The sequence below is a fragment of the Empidonax traillii genome, unplaced genomic scaffold (assembly GCF_003031625.1).
Source record: "Empidonax traillii isolate 1590-97213 ecotype Southwest subspecies unplaced genomic scaffold, ASM303162v1 scaffold2026:size82458, whole genome shotgun sequence".
Classification (NCBI taxonomy): domain Eukaryota; kingdom Metazoa; phylum Chordata; class Aves; order Passeriformes; family Tyrannidae; genus Empidonax; species Empidonax traillii.
Genome location: NW_020957219.1, coordinates 50,144 through 65,595, shown reverse-complemented (window position 1 = coordinate 65,595; position 15,452 = coordinate 50,144). Strand labels below are relative to the sequence as shown.

At 42.8% G+C, this 15,452-nt stretch overlaps 1 protein-coding gene across 1 annotated transcript in view; it reads left to right on the top strand.

Annotated features, from left to right (window-relative positions):
• BRWD1 (bromodomain and WD repeat domain containing 1) overlaps nucleotides 1–15,452 on the top strand; it is a 40,229-nt gene that overhangs the window by 12,652 nt on the left and 12,125 nt on the right. Inside the window, exons 17-38 of the mRNA XM_027909272.1 lie at nucleotides 822–1,047; nucleotides 1,166–1,351; nucleotides 2,184–2,367; nucleotides 3,287–3,377; nucleotides 3,648–3,788; nucleotides 4,672–4,757; nucleotides 5,644–5,839; nucleotides 6,236–6,352; nucleotides 6,454–6,561; nucleotides 6,847–6,971; nucleotides 7,080–7,162; nucleotides 7,478–7,589; nucleotides 8,651–8,712; nucleotides 9,943–10,098; nucleotides 11,161–11,281; nucleotides 12,397–12,522; nucleotides 12,728–12,794; nucleotides 13,238–13,286; nucleotides 13,738–13,865; nucleotides 14,499–14,651; nucleotides 14,746–14,915; nucleotides 15,270–15,340. Coding sequence (XP_027765073.1) covers nucleotides 822–1,047; nucleotides 1,166–1,351; nucleotides 2,184–2,367; nucleotides 3,287–3,377; nucleotides 3,648–3,788; nucleotides 4,672–4,757; nucleotides 5,644–5,839; nucleotides 6,236–6,352; nucleotides 6,454–6,561; nucleotides 6,847–6,971; nucleotides 7,080–7,162; nucleotides 7,478–7,589; nucleotides 8,651–8,712; nucleotides 9,943–10,098; nucleotides 11,161–11,281; nucleotides 12,397–12,522; nucleotides 12,728–12,794; nucleotides 13,238–13,286; nucleotides 13,738–13,865; nucleotides 14,499–14,651; nucleotides 14,746–14,915; nucleotides 15,270–15,340 — 2,758 coding nt within the window. The remainder of the gene's footprint in view (nucleotides 1–821; nucleotides 1,048–1,165; nucleotides 1,352–2,183; nucleotides 2,368–3,286; nucleotides 3,378–3,647; nucleotides 3,789–4,671; nucleotides 4,758–5,643; nucleotides 5,840–6,235; nucleotides 6,353–6,453; nucleotides 6,562–6,846; nucleotides 6,972–7,079; nucleotides 7,163–7,477; nucleotides 7,590–8,650; nucleotides 8,713–9,942; nucleotides 10,099–11,160; nucleotides 11,282–12,396; nucleotides 12,523–12,727; nucleotides 12,795–13,237; nucleotides 13,287–13,737; nucleotides 13,866–14,498; nucleotides 14,652–14,745; nucleotides 14,916–15,269; nucleotides 15,341–15,452) is intronic.

Here is a 15,452-nt window from a genome sequence, read left to right as displayed (position 1 = left end):
CTGCTGAAACAAAAGCAGCCTCTGCGTATGGGAGGGGTGATTGGCTGGTTTATCTTGCCCTTCCTTTGGCCTTTCCACGTTCAAGCCCAAATTCCCAGGAGTTGATTCAAGTCAGTACAGGTAAATATTCATCCAGCACTGTGGATTTGGAAGTGTTATAAAAATGTGTGTGGGGACCAGTGTTGGGTTGTTGTGAATCAGCCTGTTTGCTTTTTGTTTTGATAAATACACGTGTTTCTTCTTTTCATCACTCCCCCTCATTTTTCTTCAGGTTGAAATGATAATTCCATGTATTTCATTTTAAAGAACTATTTTATTTTCTTGCTCTACCTTCTTATGAAGTTGAAGCTTGTTCTCTTCATCTTTCCCACCTGCCTGGGATCTGGTATTTTACATAACTGTTTTCCTTCAGCCTCCTGGACTCAGTAGAATTTCAGTTGCAAAAGAATTTTCAGGTGGACACAGATGAAAATTAAGAAAGAATTCACGATTGGGAACCTTGAGAGCTGATGTTGAGCTTTAGGCAATGATCTCATTACATGGAAACCAAAGAAACTTCTCTTAATTATAGGGAGAAAAAGTAGAATGAGATCTAAAATATTTCCAAGTGTCAAACAGTGCTTTTGCTTTAATTTACTTCATCTTTTGGGGCAAAAGCACCGTGAAAAATCGGAATACTGCGACACCCCTCCAGGATAATTGAAGCTGTGCACAACTTCTTGTTGGGAACTTGCCCTTTAGGGAGATTTTGGTGCTTTATTCTGTCCTTTTGGCATCTTCTTTTTGCCCAGTTGATGACCCAACAATCCCATTTCCCTCAGATTCCTGACCAGATGTTCTTCCACACGGACTATCGGCCGCTGATCCGAGACTCCAACAACTACGTCCTGGACGAGCAGACCCAGCAGGCCCCTCATCTCATGCCCCCTCCCTTCTTAGTGGATGTGGATGGAAACCCTCATCCCACGAAATACCAAAGGCTGGTGCCAGGAAGAGAGAACTGTGCTGATGAACATCTGATCCCTCAGCTTGGCTATGTGGCAACAAGTAAGGACCAAACCGCTCCGGCCCGGCTCGCCTGGCGGGTTCTCCCTCCTGAAATTCTCCCTTGGAATGAAACAATTGGAATAATTCCATCCCTTTGGTTTGTTTTGCCACTTGCAAGGTGACGGAGAGGTGGTTGAGCAGGTGATTGGGCAGCAGACCATGGATCAGGAGGAGCAGGGCATGGAGCCCAGCATCCTGGATGGGATGATCCGCCAGCTGCAGCTGGAGCAGGACCAGAGGACTGCAGCTGACCCAGAGGCTGCTCCCAACGCCCCCCACAACGGGGAGGGGACCCCCAGGAGAGGTTGGTGATCACTGATAACAAAACAGCTACTCTTGGGAATGAATTCCAAAACAAAGCCTTTCACTTTCCCTTTCGAACAGCGTTAATTGTGCTCCTCGTGGGGTTCTACTCAATAATACTCCAGCAACATTTATGCAGCATAAACACAATACTCATTTTCTCCAAAATATTTGCCAATATAAATATAAATAATGTGAATATAAATGTTTTTGCAATGCTTACTTTTTGGCAAAATAAGAATTGTGCCATTATTCAAACTGGTTTCTCCTCTCCCTCCTTTACAGATTCAAACAAGACACTTGTCTGAGCTGTGTCCTTGTAGTTTGAACTACAGAATTAATATATATATATATAAATATATTATGGTGTATAATTATTAAGTAGGTGATATGTAATCATGTCAACACATGATATGTAATTATATTTAATTATATAATAATTTATTTCTAATTCTCTACACTCAGCTGCAGGGAAAGTGCCTTTTAGAGCCTCAGCAGCCTCAGAGCTGCCTGGAACTTCAAGCAAACCCCTGTGTCACATCCCACCTCCTCCCACTGTATTAAAATAGCAGAAATAATAAGTTTTAAAAATCTCTCTGTATTTTCTGTATAACTTCTACATTTTCTATGACACAGAGAATTCTTGAAGGTTGAAGCCACGTCCTCACGATCGTAGTGATACACATAATAATTCTATATATTATTAAATAGTTATATTAAAAGCATTAATTATTTTGGAGTAATTATATTAAAAGCATTAATTATTTTGGAGTAACAAGGCTCTAATTCTGATTTAAAAAAAAACCAAAAAGGGTGTTTTTTGTGTGTTTCAGCTTTCAGGAGGCCGAGTGTGGACATGCAGAGCCCCCCCAACATCGGGCTGAGGCGCAGCGGGCAGGTGGAAGGGGTCAGGCAGATGCACCAGAACGCCCCACGCAGCCAGATGGCCACGGAGAGGGACCTGCAGGCCTGGAGGAGGAGGGTGGTGGTGCCTGAAATCCCCCCCAGCCTGCTCAGGTGGGTGAGCAGAGAGGACACTGGAGCTTGGTTTGGATACACCTGGTGGAGCAAAGCTCCGGTGGGTGCTGTGGGAGTGGCTCAGGGTTGTGGTCAGGTGGGTTTAAAACACTCAAGCCCACTCAGCAGGAATGCATGGAAGTTTTTCTACTTGAATGGTCATCTCATATTTCAATATATTCACTCATCTTCAAGGCCAGCTAGATGATCTGAATTCTTGCTTTCTCCAAAATAAAGGGTAGGGGTTGAAATAATTTACATGAAAGAGTTGATGGAAGTTGTGCTTTCTGTGAGACTTTTGGGGTTGATTTATGACCAGTGAGGTTGTGCTTTCTGTGAGACTCTCAGGGGTGATTTATGACCAGGAGCAGCACCAAGCACTTGAAAATAAAAAGCTGGGAAGGTCTAACCCTAAAAGAGCTGCTTTTCCAAAGGATTTTCAGTATTAGAACACGGTGATGGTAATGCAACAGAAAATCCCCACATGGGCCACTCACTCCAGAGCTGGGCTGAGATGATCCTTGTGGGTCACTTCCAGCTCAGAATATTCTGTGATTCATCTGTAAAATGGAGAATTAATAGCTAAATATTTCTTTTTAGTGGTACAGCCATCTGTGCTGCCACATCTCTGAAGGTTTCAAGCAGCATTCCCTATGCTGGGAAGTAGAAAGATTGCAAAGAGAGGAATGTGGGTTAAAAGCGGGGTTGGAAAAGTTGGTTGTGTTTGGATATTTGCAAGGAAGAATTTCTTGATATCCATCTTTTTTTACTCTTACCTGGAAATGAGAGGAGAGTTGTTTGAGCAATAAGAACAGCAATTAATAGTGAAGTGGAATTGGGCATTTTGGGATAGATCCTTTAACGAGATCAGCACTGTCAGAACAGCTGGAGAGTGAGATTTTCCCCACTTTTCTTGCAGGAAGCAGGAAGAATATCGGATTGCAAAGGGGGAAGAAGAGAGAGATCTTTATGTGACAGAGAAGATAAAGTCATTTGAGTCACTGGAAAAGGTAACGTGGCAGCTCCTTGGAAAATGGGCATTCTGTGCCCAGGGACAGGTGGTGTGAAAATTAAAAACAGGTCATTCTGAAGGTGTGGCCCTCAGAGGACCCTGATGATTCATCTTCCAGTTATTGCAGGGCAAGGTTTGAATTATTTTTATGAAAACCTGGAATTCTTTATGTTCTCAGCCCTGCCTCCTTCCACCCTTTCACCCTCAGACAGCTGTGCCACATCAATATTTGCCTGTCATTAATTTTCCCACCTCCTGTGTCAATCAGAGCGACTCCGAGTCCTCGTTAATCCAATCCAAGCGGCGGCTGCACCGACGGAAATATTCCAATTATCGGACTCGGAACAACATCGACCAGCTGGAATCTTCTGATGAGGAGAGGGACAACTGCTTGGGCTTGATAGAGCAGGTAAGTTCTTTCCTGCAGTTCTCATTTTGGAGCTGGAGCTGCTCAGTAAGTGAAGTTTTATTTAAATGTGCCTTTCCTCTCTTCAAACAAACAAAGAAACCTCCTCTTTTTCCAGAGGAATTCTTTTCCTGGGCATCATTTTTATTGGCATTTGATGTTTGTTGCTTTGATACCAACAGACTTTCCTGTCACTTTATAATAAACAACTGAACTGGTTTTGCTGAGAATCCTCTAAACCAAACCCACAGCCCAAGGCAAAAATCTGATGGACTATTGACTTGAGCTGAAATTGGGATTTTTAGACGGGTTTTGCTGTTTCTGCTTGAAAACCTCCCGAATTCTTGCACAAAACTGAAAAGTGGATATTTGGAAGGTTCTTGGTGATGTGATTGTTCCCCAGGGGGGTCTTTTCCTCTTGGTTTGAGGTGACTTTGCTGTGGGCAGCAGAACTTTTGGCTGTTTTGTTATCAGATGGTGCAAATCAGTGGTTGGACTGGAGGTGTTTTAAGGAGGGAAAGGAAGTAATCTCAAACTGGGAAAATATTTGAAGTAATAATCTTACAAAAATCTGAGCATTGATGTAAATGTTCAAGGGGTTTTTTTGTTCATTTTTTGGTTTTATGCCTGTGAATGGTAGGGTAAAAAAAGAACTGAAATTTCAGATTTAAATCTTGTTTATTGGGGTCTTGCAGCATGTAAATTCCTCCCCCTGAGAGAGATTTCGAGCTGTACTTCACATGCCCTAATTCCTTTCATTTCCATTGTGACTTTTCACCTCATTTTTTCCTGACTTGATGACTTGAATGTGGGGTTTATGTTTCAAATCCTTAAAAACACCTGCTGGGAGAAAATTTGGGCTTGACCGCTTGCCTTGTAAATTTAGGAAGCTGAAGAAAGTGAAGGCTCTGGCTCGTCAGATGAAGAGGAAGAGTGGAGAAGTGACAAGAAAAGCAACAGTAACAGTTCCAGGTAAAAAGTGACCCCAGATTTTATTTGGTGATGAGTTGGACTTGAATTTTGGCAGCTTCAGAGTTGCACTGAAGCTCTGGGGGTGCCTCAGATGTGATTCCATCCTGTGTCATCGTTCACACACTTTTCCTGACACGGTGAATTGGGATTTACTGTTCCATTTCCCCACATAATTTCTGTCTTTTAAAGTAGTTTCAAAACCCTCTGCTGGTTTGTTTTTTTTTTTTCTAAATGACGAGGAGAGAGAAAATCACCTGGAACATTTTTATCCTATGTAGGATTTTTATACTTTGAGGAATTTTGTTTGGGTTGGGTTTTATTTTTTTGTTTGTTTGTTTGTAGAGGTTTATTTATTTGAACAATGCAGCACAGGTCGATTCTTGTTCTGCAAAATGTATTGGGGGAAAAAAAAAATCTTAATTTTTATAAGGTTCTAGTTTTATGTGGAACTGAAGCTGTAGATAACTTTTTAATCAGTCTGTTTTAGCTTTTTAAGGTATTTTTTCTAGAACTCTGTAGTAGTAGAACCTAAAAACGCTGAGAGAGAGAGGGAAAGAGCAGATGTGGAACTGTGAGTTGTGCGTAAAGAATTGAGCAGTGTTTGTCTGCTGGATTCTTTGGGGAGGGCTCCTAACCAGTCCAGAACTTCATTGCACAACTTTATGGAATAAAATGACTGCTTTTAGAAATCAGTTGCTTTAAGAAACGTGCTGTGAATTCCTGCGCTCCCAAAAAAAACCCGTTAAGCTCCCAAGTGCTTGTTCTGATAGTTCAAAGCAATCAGCGATTTCGATGCTGCTTCCAGCAGCAATTGCCACCTGCTGGGAATAGTGACCCCTTGCTTCTTTCTGTGTGTTTGTTTGTGTTCCCCTGGCCCCTCGGGCAGCGATTCCTCCAGCAGATATTCCGACTGGATCGCGGATTCCGGGATCAATCTGCAGCCCCCCCTGCGCACCTCGCGCCGCAAAGCGCTCAGGTACTGCAGCACCTCGGAGGACGAAGGGTCAGCAGAGAAACCATCCCCTCCCAAGAGGAGAAGGAGGAAAAGGAGGAAAAAACCCAAACCCAGGAGGCAGGAGGAGGTACCGAATCCGTTGGTTTTGCTCAGTCTTTCAGTAATTTCTCGCTCGGGTTTTTGGCCTCCAAGCTGGGAACTGTTCGGGTGGTTTGGTTGCCCATTTATACTTAGGTTGAATTTCTAATTTTTTATTAGTTACAAGAATCCTACAAAAATTTGTTAGTGAATTTAAACAATTACCCTTTTTTAAGCTACAATAACTACTATTTATTATCTTCTACCATAAAGGAGCAGACAAATTGTTTTTGGGGGGTAATTTTGATGTGGTTTTGCCATGTTTTTCTCTCTTATCATTCCACTTTCTTCCGAGTAGCCTCAAATAGCTTGATAAATTTTTAGTAAGCTGTTATGTGCCAAATGAAAATGGAATGAGTTTTGTATCTGTTCTAACTCTGTGAAGGCTGATGCTGCAGCACAACCATCCAACATGGAATTATCCCATGACTGGCACCCCCCAGTTTGGATCACGGACACGGCTCTCCGGAGATCCCCCTTCGTCCCTCAGATGGGTGACGAGGTAGGAACGCTGATCACAACCTTCCAGCGCTTCTGTGGTTGTTCTGATTCCTAAATGCAGGATAAGATTGACTGTTTGGGGTTTGCTGGGATCTGTTTTAGGTGATCTATTTCAGACAAGGGCACGAAGCTTACATTGAGGAAGTGAGGAGAAATAACATTTACGAACTGAACCCGCACAAGGAGCCGTGGAGGAAAGTGGTGCTTAGGGTAGGTCTGCACTGGGGGCTCAATTCACTCACCTGGGACTGAAGAGTTGCATTAAACTGTTTGTAAAACAACAAGGGAAAGTGTCTTCAATCGGCAGAATGTCCTCAGAGTTCCCTGTGGGAATCCCTGTGTGGGAATTTCAGGTTTGACGGGCTGTCACTGAAATCCCTGACCTAGTTCCAGTATTTTGGGGGGTTCTGCAGCTGTTTAACTGATGTTAAACTGACAATTCTGTGCGTGTTCCCGAAGGGAAAACTCCCTGAAGCTGTTTCCTCTTACCTGCAGGATCAGGAATTGGTGAAAATCGTTGGAATCAGGTACGAGGTCGGCCCTCCCACGCTGTGTTGCCTCAAGCTCGCCTTTATAGACCACGCCACTGGAAAGCACACTGACAAATCATTCTCCATCAGGTGTGTGCATTGCTCCTTTCCTGCCAAGCATTTACAAATGGGCTGCTGCGGAATCTTCCTCCTGAAGCCATGAGGAACTAGTGAAAGAGAGGATTTCTTTCCCTGCAGGTACCACGACATGCCCGACGTCATCGACTTCCTCATCCTACGGCAGTTCTACGACGAGGCCCGGCAGAGGAACTGGCAGGCCTGTAAGTGTGTGTGTGCTGAGGGCTTGGCTGAGCAGTTCTGACATGAGGAATTTGCTAATTCCTGCCTGTCTGTAGGTTCAGAGGTTTCCTTGGTAGGTAAGAATCAGGAATTTGAGCCTCGGAGCTTGATATGGGGTTGTCAAAACATCTGTTGAGATCTCATCTCTTTGTTTTCGTGCCGGTGGGTTTAGAACTTTTATCAGAAAAAGAAGTCAAGAAATAACATTTACCAGCAGTTTTTCTAACTGCCTGAGGAAGAGAAACAATGAAATAAGTTCCCCTGGCAGAGTGTGTGAGCTGAGGGTTGTGCTGTAGCCGACAGGTTCCGCTCCATCATCGACGACGCCTGGTGGTTTGGGACGGTGCTGGGACAGGAACCCTACCAGCCTCAGTACCCAGACAGTCACTTCCAGTGCTACAGTGTCAAGTGAGTACAACCAGATTTTACACTCCTGGTGGTGTGGTTGCCTCTCCCACAGCTGCCTTTGTTGGTGTGAGAATGTGTAAATTGCTCAGTTAAATCATTTTCCCGGGTTGGTGGTTTTAAGTTGCTGACGTAGTAAGGATATGTAAGAACTTGGGGCAGCTTGTTAGTGGATAGTGGGAAAAGGAGTTGTTGACCTCTTCACGTTTTCTGTAGTGAGTAAGGCTGGATCTCCTCCTTGATCTTCTTGTTTGCTTTGGATTCTTTCCCCCAGTGAGAAAAATAAACAGTGAATCCTTATATTCCTGTTTCTGCCATGCCCAGGTGTTCCCATGTCTTTTACAGTCCATTTAATATTCACATGTTCATTGCTGGATGGATGGTTTTTTAATTTCTGCTTCATTCAGAGCCTTTTGAACTTGTTGCTCAGCACAAAGAAAGGAAATATTTGGAGGTAAAAGACAATTCTGAGAGACTGCCAAGGTTGTTACATGTTGTGGTTTCTTGTCTGATCTGCTTTCCTGCTCTTCTGTCCCATTGATTTTCCTTGGTGGGAAGGTGGAATTAACTCCCAGATTGAAGGTCTTGCCTGTTCAGTTACTTCCCATATCTTATAAGAAATAAACTGAAGATAAATTGAGTTTTTTGTTGTTTTATCGGCCAGATAATAATTGATATATTACATTTCTTGGATAAACTGAGCTTAAGCAGAAGTAGGTGGGGTTTAAGCTGGACTAAACCGTGTTGAGAAAGCAGAGGTTTAATTACAAAACACTCTGAGTGTGATCACTGCAATTTCCAGCTGGTTGGAAATAAATCCACAGGAGGTTTTAGACCAAATACCTGAGTTTATTAAGGCCTCAGAATTCCGTGGCATTCACCCAGGAATTTGGGAAACTCTGCCAAGAAGCTGCTGGCAAAGTTCAGGAGGGAGATTGGTGAACTGCAGACTGATACATTTGTTTCTAGAGGGGGGTTAATAATAAAAATCCTCCTGAGCCCAGATATTTGAATGAATAACTTGAATTTCTTCTTTTCTTTTCCTTTTTTCCCTGGTGGATCAGATGGGACAACGGGGAAATCGAAAAGCTGAGCCCCTGGGACATGGAACCAGTTCCTGATAATGGTAGGTAGAAAACTGGTAATAAATTGTTTTAATGTGCTTTTCTTTCTTTCCATTTTTTTCTTTTATTCAGGTATTGAACCTGAGGTGATTCCTGTCTTTGCTGTGAGTTCTTAAAGGCAGATTTGATTCAGATTTAGTCAAATAACTTCAGTATACTCACATTTTTCCCTTTGCACCTTGCAGAGCAATTCTGAAGGGAGTACTTGAAATGTTGGGAGAAAATTTGGGAGTTACTGAGAGAGTAGTTACTAAATAAGCTGTCAAAAAAAAAAAAAAAGACAATAAATTTAATTTATTGCACCACAGCAACCAGTTGACTGCAGGAAGAACAGAAAATGTCTGAGTACAATCCAGAACTCTCCCTGGTTTTGTCCTTTCCAGGCAGAAAATGACAACAAAGCTGTTAAACAGACTTAGTGCATTTACACACTGCATTGTTACCATAACAATGCTTCTAAAAAGGGAATTTAAACCCCTTCTCCTTTGCTTTCCCTTCCTTGTTTTCCACTGGAATGACTTACAGGTTGGGATGGAAACTGTACCTTGTGTTTCCCACTCCCCAAATCTTCCTTCTGATAATTTGGGGTTTTTTTCTGGATCCTGCCAGCATAAGTTTTGTCTCTTGGTTATCAAGACACAGATTCAGATGAATGTTGAAGAACTTAATTTTTGGTGTTGTTTAAAGTGGGTAACAAACACTCTGTCAGGGCAATAATGAACAGAGAACTAGAAATTAGTTGAGTTATTAAGACTAATGAAGGGAAAAACAACAGTACTTTTTGTCAGCTTAGAGGACCCCCCATTAAAACTCGGATTTTTCTCTGTGTTAGTTGTAGCTGAAAGGGATTTTAATCTTGATTTGCAGCATATTCATGGATCAGAGTTATTTGTTAATGCCAGGGAGGGGGTCACGAGCTCTCACCTGCAGCTCTTGAAAGGTTTGTGGCCCAAAGTGGCTCATGGAGTTGTGACCCTGTGAAGTTCAGGATGTGCATCTCAAAAAACAAGTCCTCTCTTAAGTCTTGTGCTTAGGAAAAGGGGAGGAAAGAGTTTTCTGGAAGTTCTGGAAGGATATTTTGCTGTTCCGTGCATTTTGTGCAATCTTTTCCCCGTCGTTTCATCATCAAGCTCCGTTTCAAGGCGTGATGTTTTTTTGCCATTTATGAGTGTGAGTACCACCCAACTGACACTGTTCTGTGTCCTCTCCCTCCCCTGTTGCTGTGTGTGCAGTGGACCAGCCTGAGGAGTTGGGGGGCAGTGTGTCTGTCACCCCACAGGAGGTGGAAAGGCTCCTCTACAAACCCCAGCCAGGGGAGTGGGGGCTGAAGTCTCGGGACGAGGCCTGTGAACGGATTATCAGCGGCATTGACCAGCTTATGACTCTTGGTGAGCATGGAATCAAAAGTTTTAAGGAATTTTCTCCTAACATTGATTTAGAAAGAGCCCTGGAACATCCCATGGCATCCTTTAAACATTCCCTCTTATAAAGTGCTGCAAATTTTCCTGTGGTTTTCTGTGGAGACTGGAGAGGACATCACGCTGCAGTCACAGCTTGAGGGGCAGGACTGAGCTCTGCTCTGGGGGGAGCAGTGACAGCACCCAGGGAAGGGCTGGAGCTGTGCCAGGGCAGGATCTCAGCACAATGATAATCCCCCAGAGGGTGGTTGGCACTGCCCAGGCTCCCCAGGGCAGTGGGCACGGCCCCAAGGCTGCCAGAGCTCCAGGAGCGTTTGGATGATGCTCTCAGGGACATGGTGGGGTTCTTGGGGATGGGATTGGATTCTGATCCTTGTGGGTCACTTCCAACTCAGCACATTCTGTGATAATTTTATAAGGCATTGGTTTTATCAAGGATAATTCTACTTAAAAACTGAACTCCTGCCTCAATTGTCATCTGCCTACAAACTTTGAAGTAGAATCATGGAATGGCCTGTGTTGGAAAGGACCTTAAAGATCATCCAGTTCCAACCTCCTGCAAAAAACCCAAACCATACAGAAATCCTGTCTAAAGGATTTCATGTTAAAAATATGACCTTCATTTAACAATTCGGGATGCAAATGCAAATTATAGGATCACAGAACGGTTTGGGTTGGAAGGGACCTTAAATCTCATCCAGTGCCACCCCTGCCATGGGCAGGGACACCTTCCCCTAGCCCAGGTTGCTCCAAACCCTGGACACTTCCAGGGATCCAGGGGCAGCCACAGCTTCTCTGGGCAACCTGTGCCAGGGCCTGCCCACCCTCCCAGCCAGGAATTCCTTCCCAATATCCAGTCCAACCCTATTCCTTGTCAGTTCAAAGCCATTCCCCCTTGTCCTGTCCCTCCTTGTAAATAGTCCCTGTCCCCCTTCCCCGTGGGCTCCCCTCAGGTACTGGAAGGTGCAGTTCAAACAGTTCAATCTTGTTTTCAAACAGTTCAATCTTGTTGCTGTTGCTGTTTCTCCCCAGACATTTCAGCCCCTTTCTGTGGCCCTGTTGACCTGTGCACCTACCCCAAATACTGCACGGTGATTGCTTATCCCACAGACCTCAACACCATCAGGACCAGGCTGGCCAACAGGTTCTACAGGTCAGTTCTGCCAGGGGACAGCATCATACTGGGACTGGTTGCAGATTTACAACCAACACTGACGATTATTCTCTGAGAAATTCGCTGTGGAAATCACCAAACATTAAAAGGAAAAGCCCTGAAGTTACTTCAGTCCTAAAGGTTTTGAAGTGCTGGACTTCAGTCTCTTTGAATTTGAGGAGAGTTAAGCCCTTAAGCTCTTGAATTACTTTAAGAAATGGGCTTCAACACAGAGGTGAAATGTTAAATATTATCAAATATTTAATATCAAAGCATTTCAAATGAGAAAATTTAAGAGAAGGAGGGGGGAAACTTAAGAGTGTAGTGATGATCAAGTTGTGATGTGCTGGGTGTCCAGAGCTCTAAAATAATTTTAAATACATTTTCCATCTGGACCTGCATTCAGCATGTCTGTAAATACAGTGGAGAGTCATTGATAGTGGTTTTCCTCCTCTCTAAGATGGAAACAATTTATTGGGAAATAGTTTGAAATTCTGTACTTGAAGAACTGCCAGCTTGGGGTGTCCCTGCTTCCCAGTTGTAAGGAATTAGAGAATTGATCTGTCACTTCACAAAGGGCACTGCTTGGCCTGGTGGCCTCAGAGCAAGGCAGAAAGCTGAGATGTCTTTAACAATTTAATTAGACAAAGCTGCTTTTCACCTCTCTTTTAATTGCTTGTGCCTTGTGTTTATTAATTAAAAATCCCTCAGGTACAACTGATGTTCCATTTGTCAGGACCTCTGATGTTTCCAGAAGAAATGGGATCATTTCCAGTGATTAAACAGTACTTTCCCCCCCTTCCTTTTGGTTCAGGTGCTATGTAAGCTCTTAACCAAGGAATCCACAATCCTCAGGATTATTCCTGAGTGGCATTTTATGATTTCCTACTGCTTGCATGGCCTTGTATGGATTTATCTCCCAAACTTTGTGGGGATGAGTTGGAAAAGGAGTCGTTGGACACATGCACTGTTGGTTTGGCTCCCTTGGCTTTTCCACGTGAATGAAAAGTTTGAGGCTGACCCAGTGAGCCATAAACCACAGGACATGTAAATGCAACACAGCCAGATAATTCCTGAGGTGCAATTTTCAAGGTGCAATGTTCTCTGCTCTGCAGGAGGATCTCAGCTCTGGTGTGGGAGGTGAGATACATCGAGAGCAACGCCAGAACCTTCAACGAGCCTGGCAGTGCCATCGCCAGAGCTGCCAAAAAAATCACCACCCAGCTGCTCAAGTTCATCAAGTGAGTGGCGTTTTCATCTCAACAATGTTGGAACCCTCCTGCTCATCAACACTGGCAGAGCATAAACAGCTTAATATCCCTTTTTTCTGTATCCATTCCTAGTTCCTGTCTCCCTTTTTGTATGTAGCTCTTGGTTGGGGTTGAGTTCAGGGCACACCAGCCCTGCTTTTGCTCGTGCAGTAACTGAGATTGAATTGCCTTGCAGTGATCAGGACTGCACCAACATCTTCGAGCTCTGCAGCACCACAGATGATGAACAGGACTGTCACGATGCTGACCTGGTAAATGATTTATGTCACAAAATACCCCCCAGCCTTCAAATTGTTTGAAATTCTTTGCTAATACGAACTGTGGAATATATTAGGAATTTTTATGAATGTTTTATTATCTTCATTATCAGCGAATTGATAATATTTAGTAATATTTAATCCCTGAGGTTCAAAGTCTTATTGCAACTCCTGGTGCTGCTTTTCCCTTTGTGGTAAGGACTGGAGTTGGAGTCAGGAATCTCCCCTGGTGGGATCCAGGATATCGTTTTCCAAGTCTCCCAAAAGCTGTGCTGTGTTTTTTTTTCATCCTCATCTTCTGTCTCCTTGAGAGAATTGAGAATAAAAATAATTTTGACCACAGTATCAATGTCAGGACACTTTGAGCACAAACCACCTCTTTTTTTTTCATGCACCAGTTTTAAGAGGATTGATTTTATTTTGTGCAGGATGATGAAAAATGTGTTCCCAGGACATCCTACAGGAGGAGAAAAGTGAGTTGCCTGATCTTTACCATGGAACCCCCAAATATATATATATATATATTTGGGATATAAATAAAATCATTCATTTACCTGAACACGCTTGGGAAAAATACTTAGAGAGAAGGAGATTATTCAAATTTTTTGGGAATAATGTGTATCAGAAGGTATGGGGTTTGTGCCTTAGAATTAAACATTTTTAAATATATTACAAGGAAATAGTATAATTTGCTAGATTTTCTTAATAGTTTTATAATAGAAATTTCTAATATAATTTATAGTTTTATTACTAAATATTAGAAACATACTTTTTGGTATAAAGCAATGTTTGGAAGTGCATTTTTCTGCCACAAGGAACAACTGCAGAGGGATTATCAAGCTGATTTTTTTTCATGCTGTATTTCAGTAATGCTTTTCCTTATATATATATATTTTTTTTTCCCCCAAGGGACGAGGCTTAAAAAAAGGGAAAAGTGTGAAAAGTGGTTATGATGAGAACTGTTGGAAGAAGCAGTGCATGGAACTGGTGAATTTAATTTTCCAGTGTGAAGATTCCGAACCTTTCAGGCAGCCTGTTGACCTGGATCAGTATCCTGTAAGTTCTTAATAAGCTCCGTAAATAATCTGTGTCATTTTTGGGGTGAAAATAATCTGTGTCATTTTTGGGGTGAAAATAATCTGTGTCATTTTTGGGGTGAAAATAATCTGTGTCTTTTTTGGGGTGAAAATAATCTGTGTCCTTTTTAGGGTGAAAATAACCTGTGTCCTTTTTAGGGTGAAAATAATTTGTGCCTTTTTAGGGTCACAATAATCTGTGTCCTTTTTAGGGTGAAAATAATTTGTGCCTTTTTAGGGTCACAATAATCTGTGCCCTTTTTAGGGTGAAAATAACCTGTGTCCTTTTTAGGGTGAAAATAACCTGTGTCCTTTTTAGGGTGAAAATAACCTGTGTCCTTTTTAGGGTGAAAATAACCTGTGTCCTTTTTAGGGTGAAAATAACCTGTGTCCTTTTTGGGGTGAAAATAATATGTGTCCTTTTTAGGGTGACAAAAATCTGTGTCCTTTTTAGGGTGAAAATAATCTGTTTGTTTTTAGGGTGAAAATAACCTGTGTCCTTTTTAGGGTGAAAATAACCTGTGTCCTTTCTAGGATGAAAATAATCTGCGTCCTTTTTGGGGTGAAAATGATCTGTGTCCTTTGTGTCTTTTTTTCCCTATTTTTTATCCAGGATTACAGGAACATCATAGACACTCCAATGGACTTTGGGACGGTGAAGGAAACTCTGGAAGCTGGGAATTACGACACTCCAATGGAACTGTGCAAGGACATCAGGCTGATATTCAGCAACGCCAAATCTTACACTCCCAACAAAAAATCCAAGGTAGCTTTTCCTTCTGCTTTTTCCCCATCCAGTTTTTCGTTTTAAAGCTGTCACTCTTGGCTAAGAGGGTTGGTTTTTATTTTCCTGCCCTTAGATTTACAGCATGACCCTGAGACTGTCAGCCCTGTTCGAGGAGAAAATCCGAAGGATCGTTTCCGATTTCAAGGCCGGCCAGAAACAGAACGAGAAGCTGCGAAGGAACCAGAGGTACAGCAGGAGGTTGAATAACCAGAGCTCGGGGCAGCAGCCCAGCAAAATGCTCAGGTAACAAATCACCCACGTGCAGACCCTGCTGGAGAATTTTTTTTTTACAGTTCTGTTGCAAAAAAAAAAAAAATTGTTTCATTTTGGGGGGGGGGTTGAAATATTTGAGTCAGGGGAGTCAGTGTTTAATTGGACTGAAATAATGAGGGAGTGAAACAATAAGTTTGCATATATTACATATTTTATCCTGTCCAGAATCAAGTCGGTCCTGTGGAATTTCTGGAAGTTGTCACTTGCTGGAGGGTTCATTTGGCAGCTGCATTTGCTTTGTTTCCTTTGAAGGCAAACAACCTCTTGACACAGCTGCTGTTTGACACAATTACCTCATAGTCTTAATTTATGTGTGGGTTGAAGACGAAAAGGCTACACCTTCTGTGTGCCTTGGAAGCTCAGTTTGTTGGGGGATAACGTTGGTTTGCCTGGGTGTGAGGCTGGGAATTCACCAGCAATCCAGGGTGCAGTTGAAATTCCCTGGGGAACAGCAGGAGGAGATGGATTATCCAGAGGACACTCAGCATTTACATTTCTCAGAGCAGA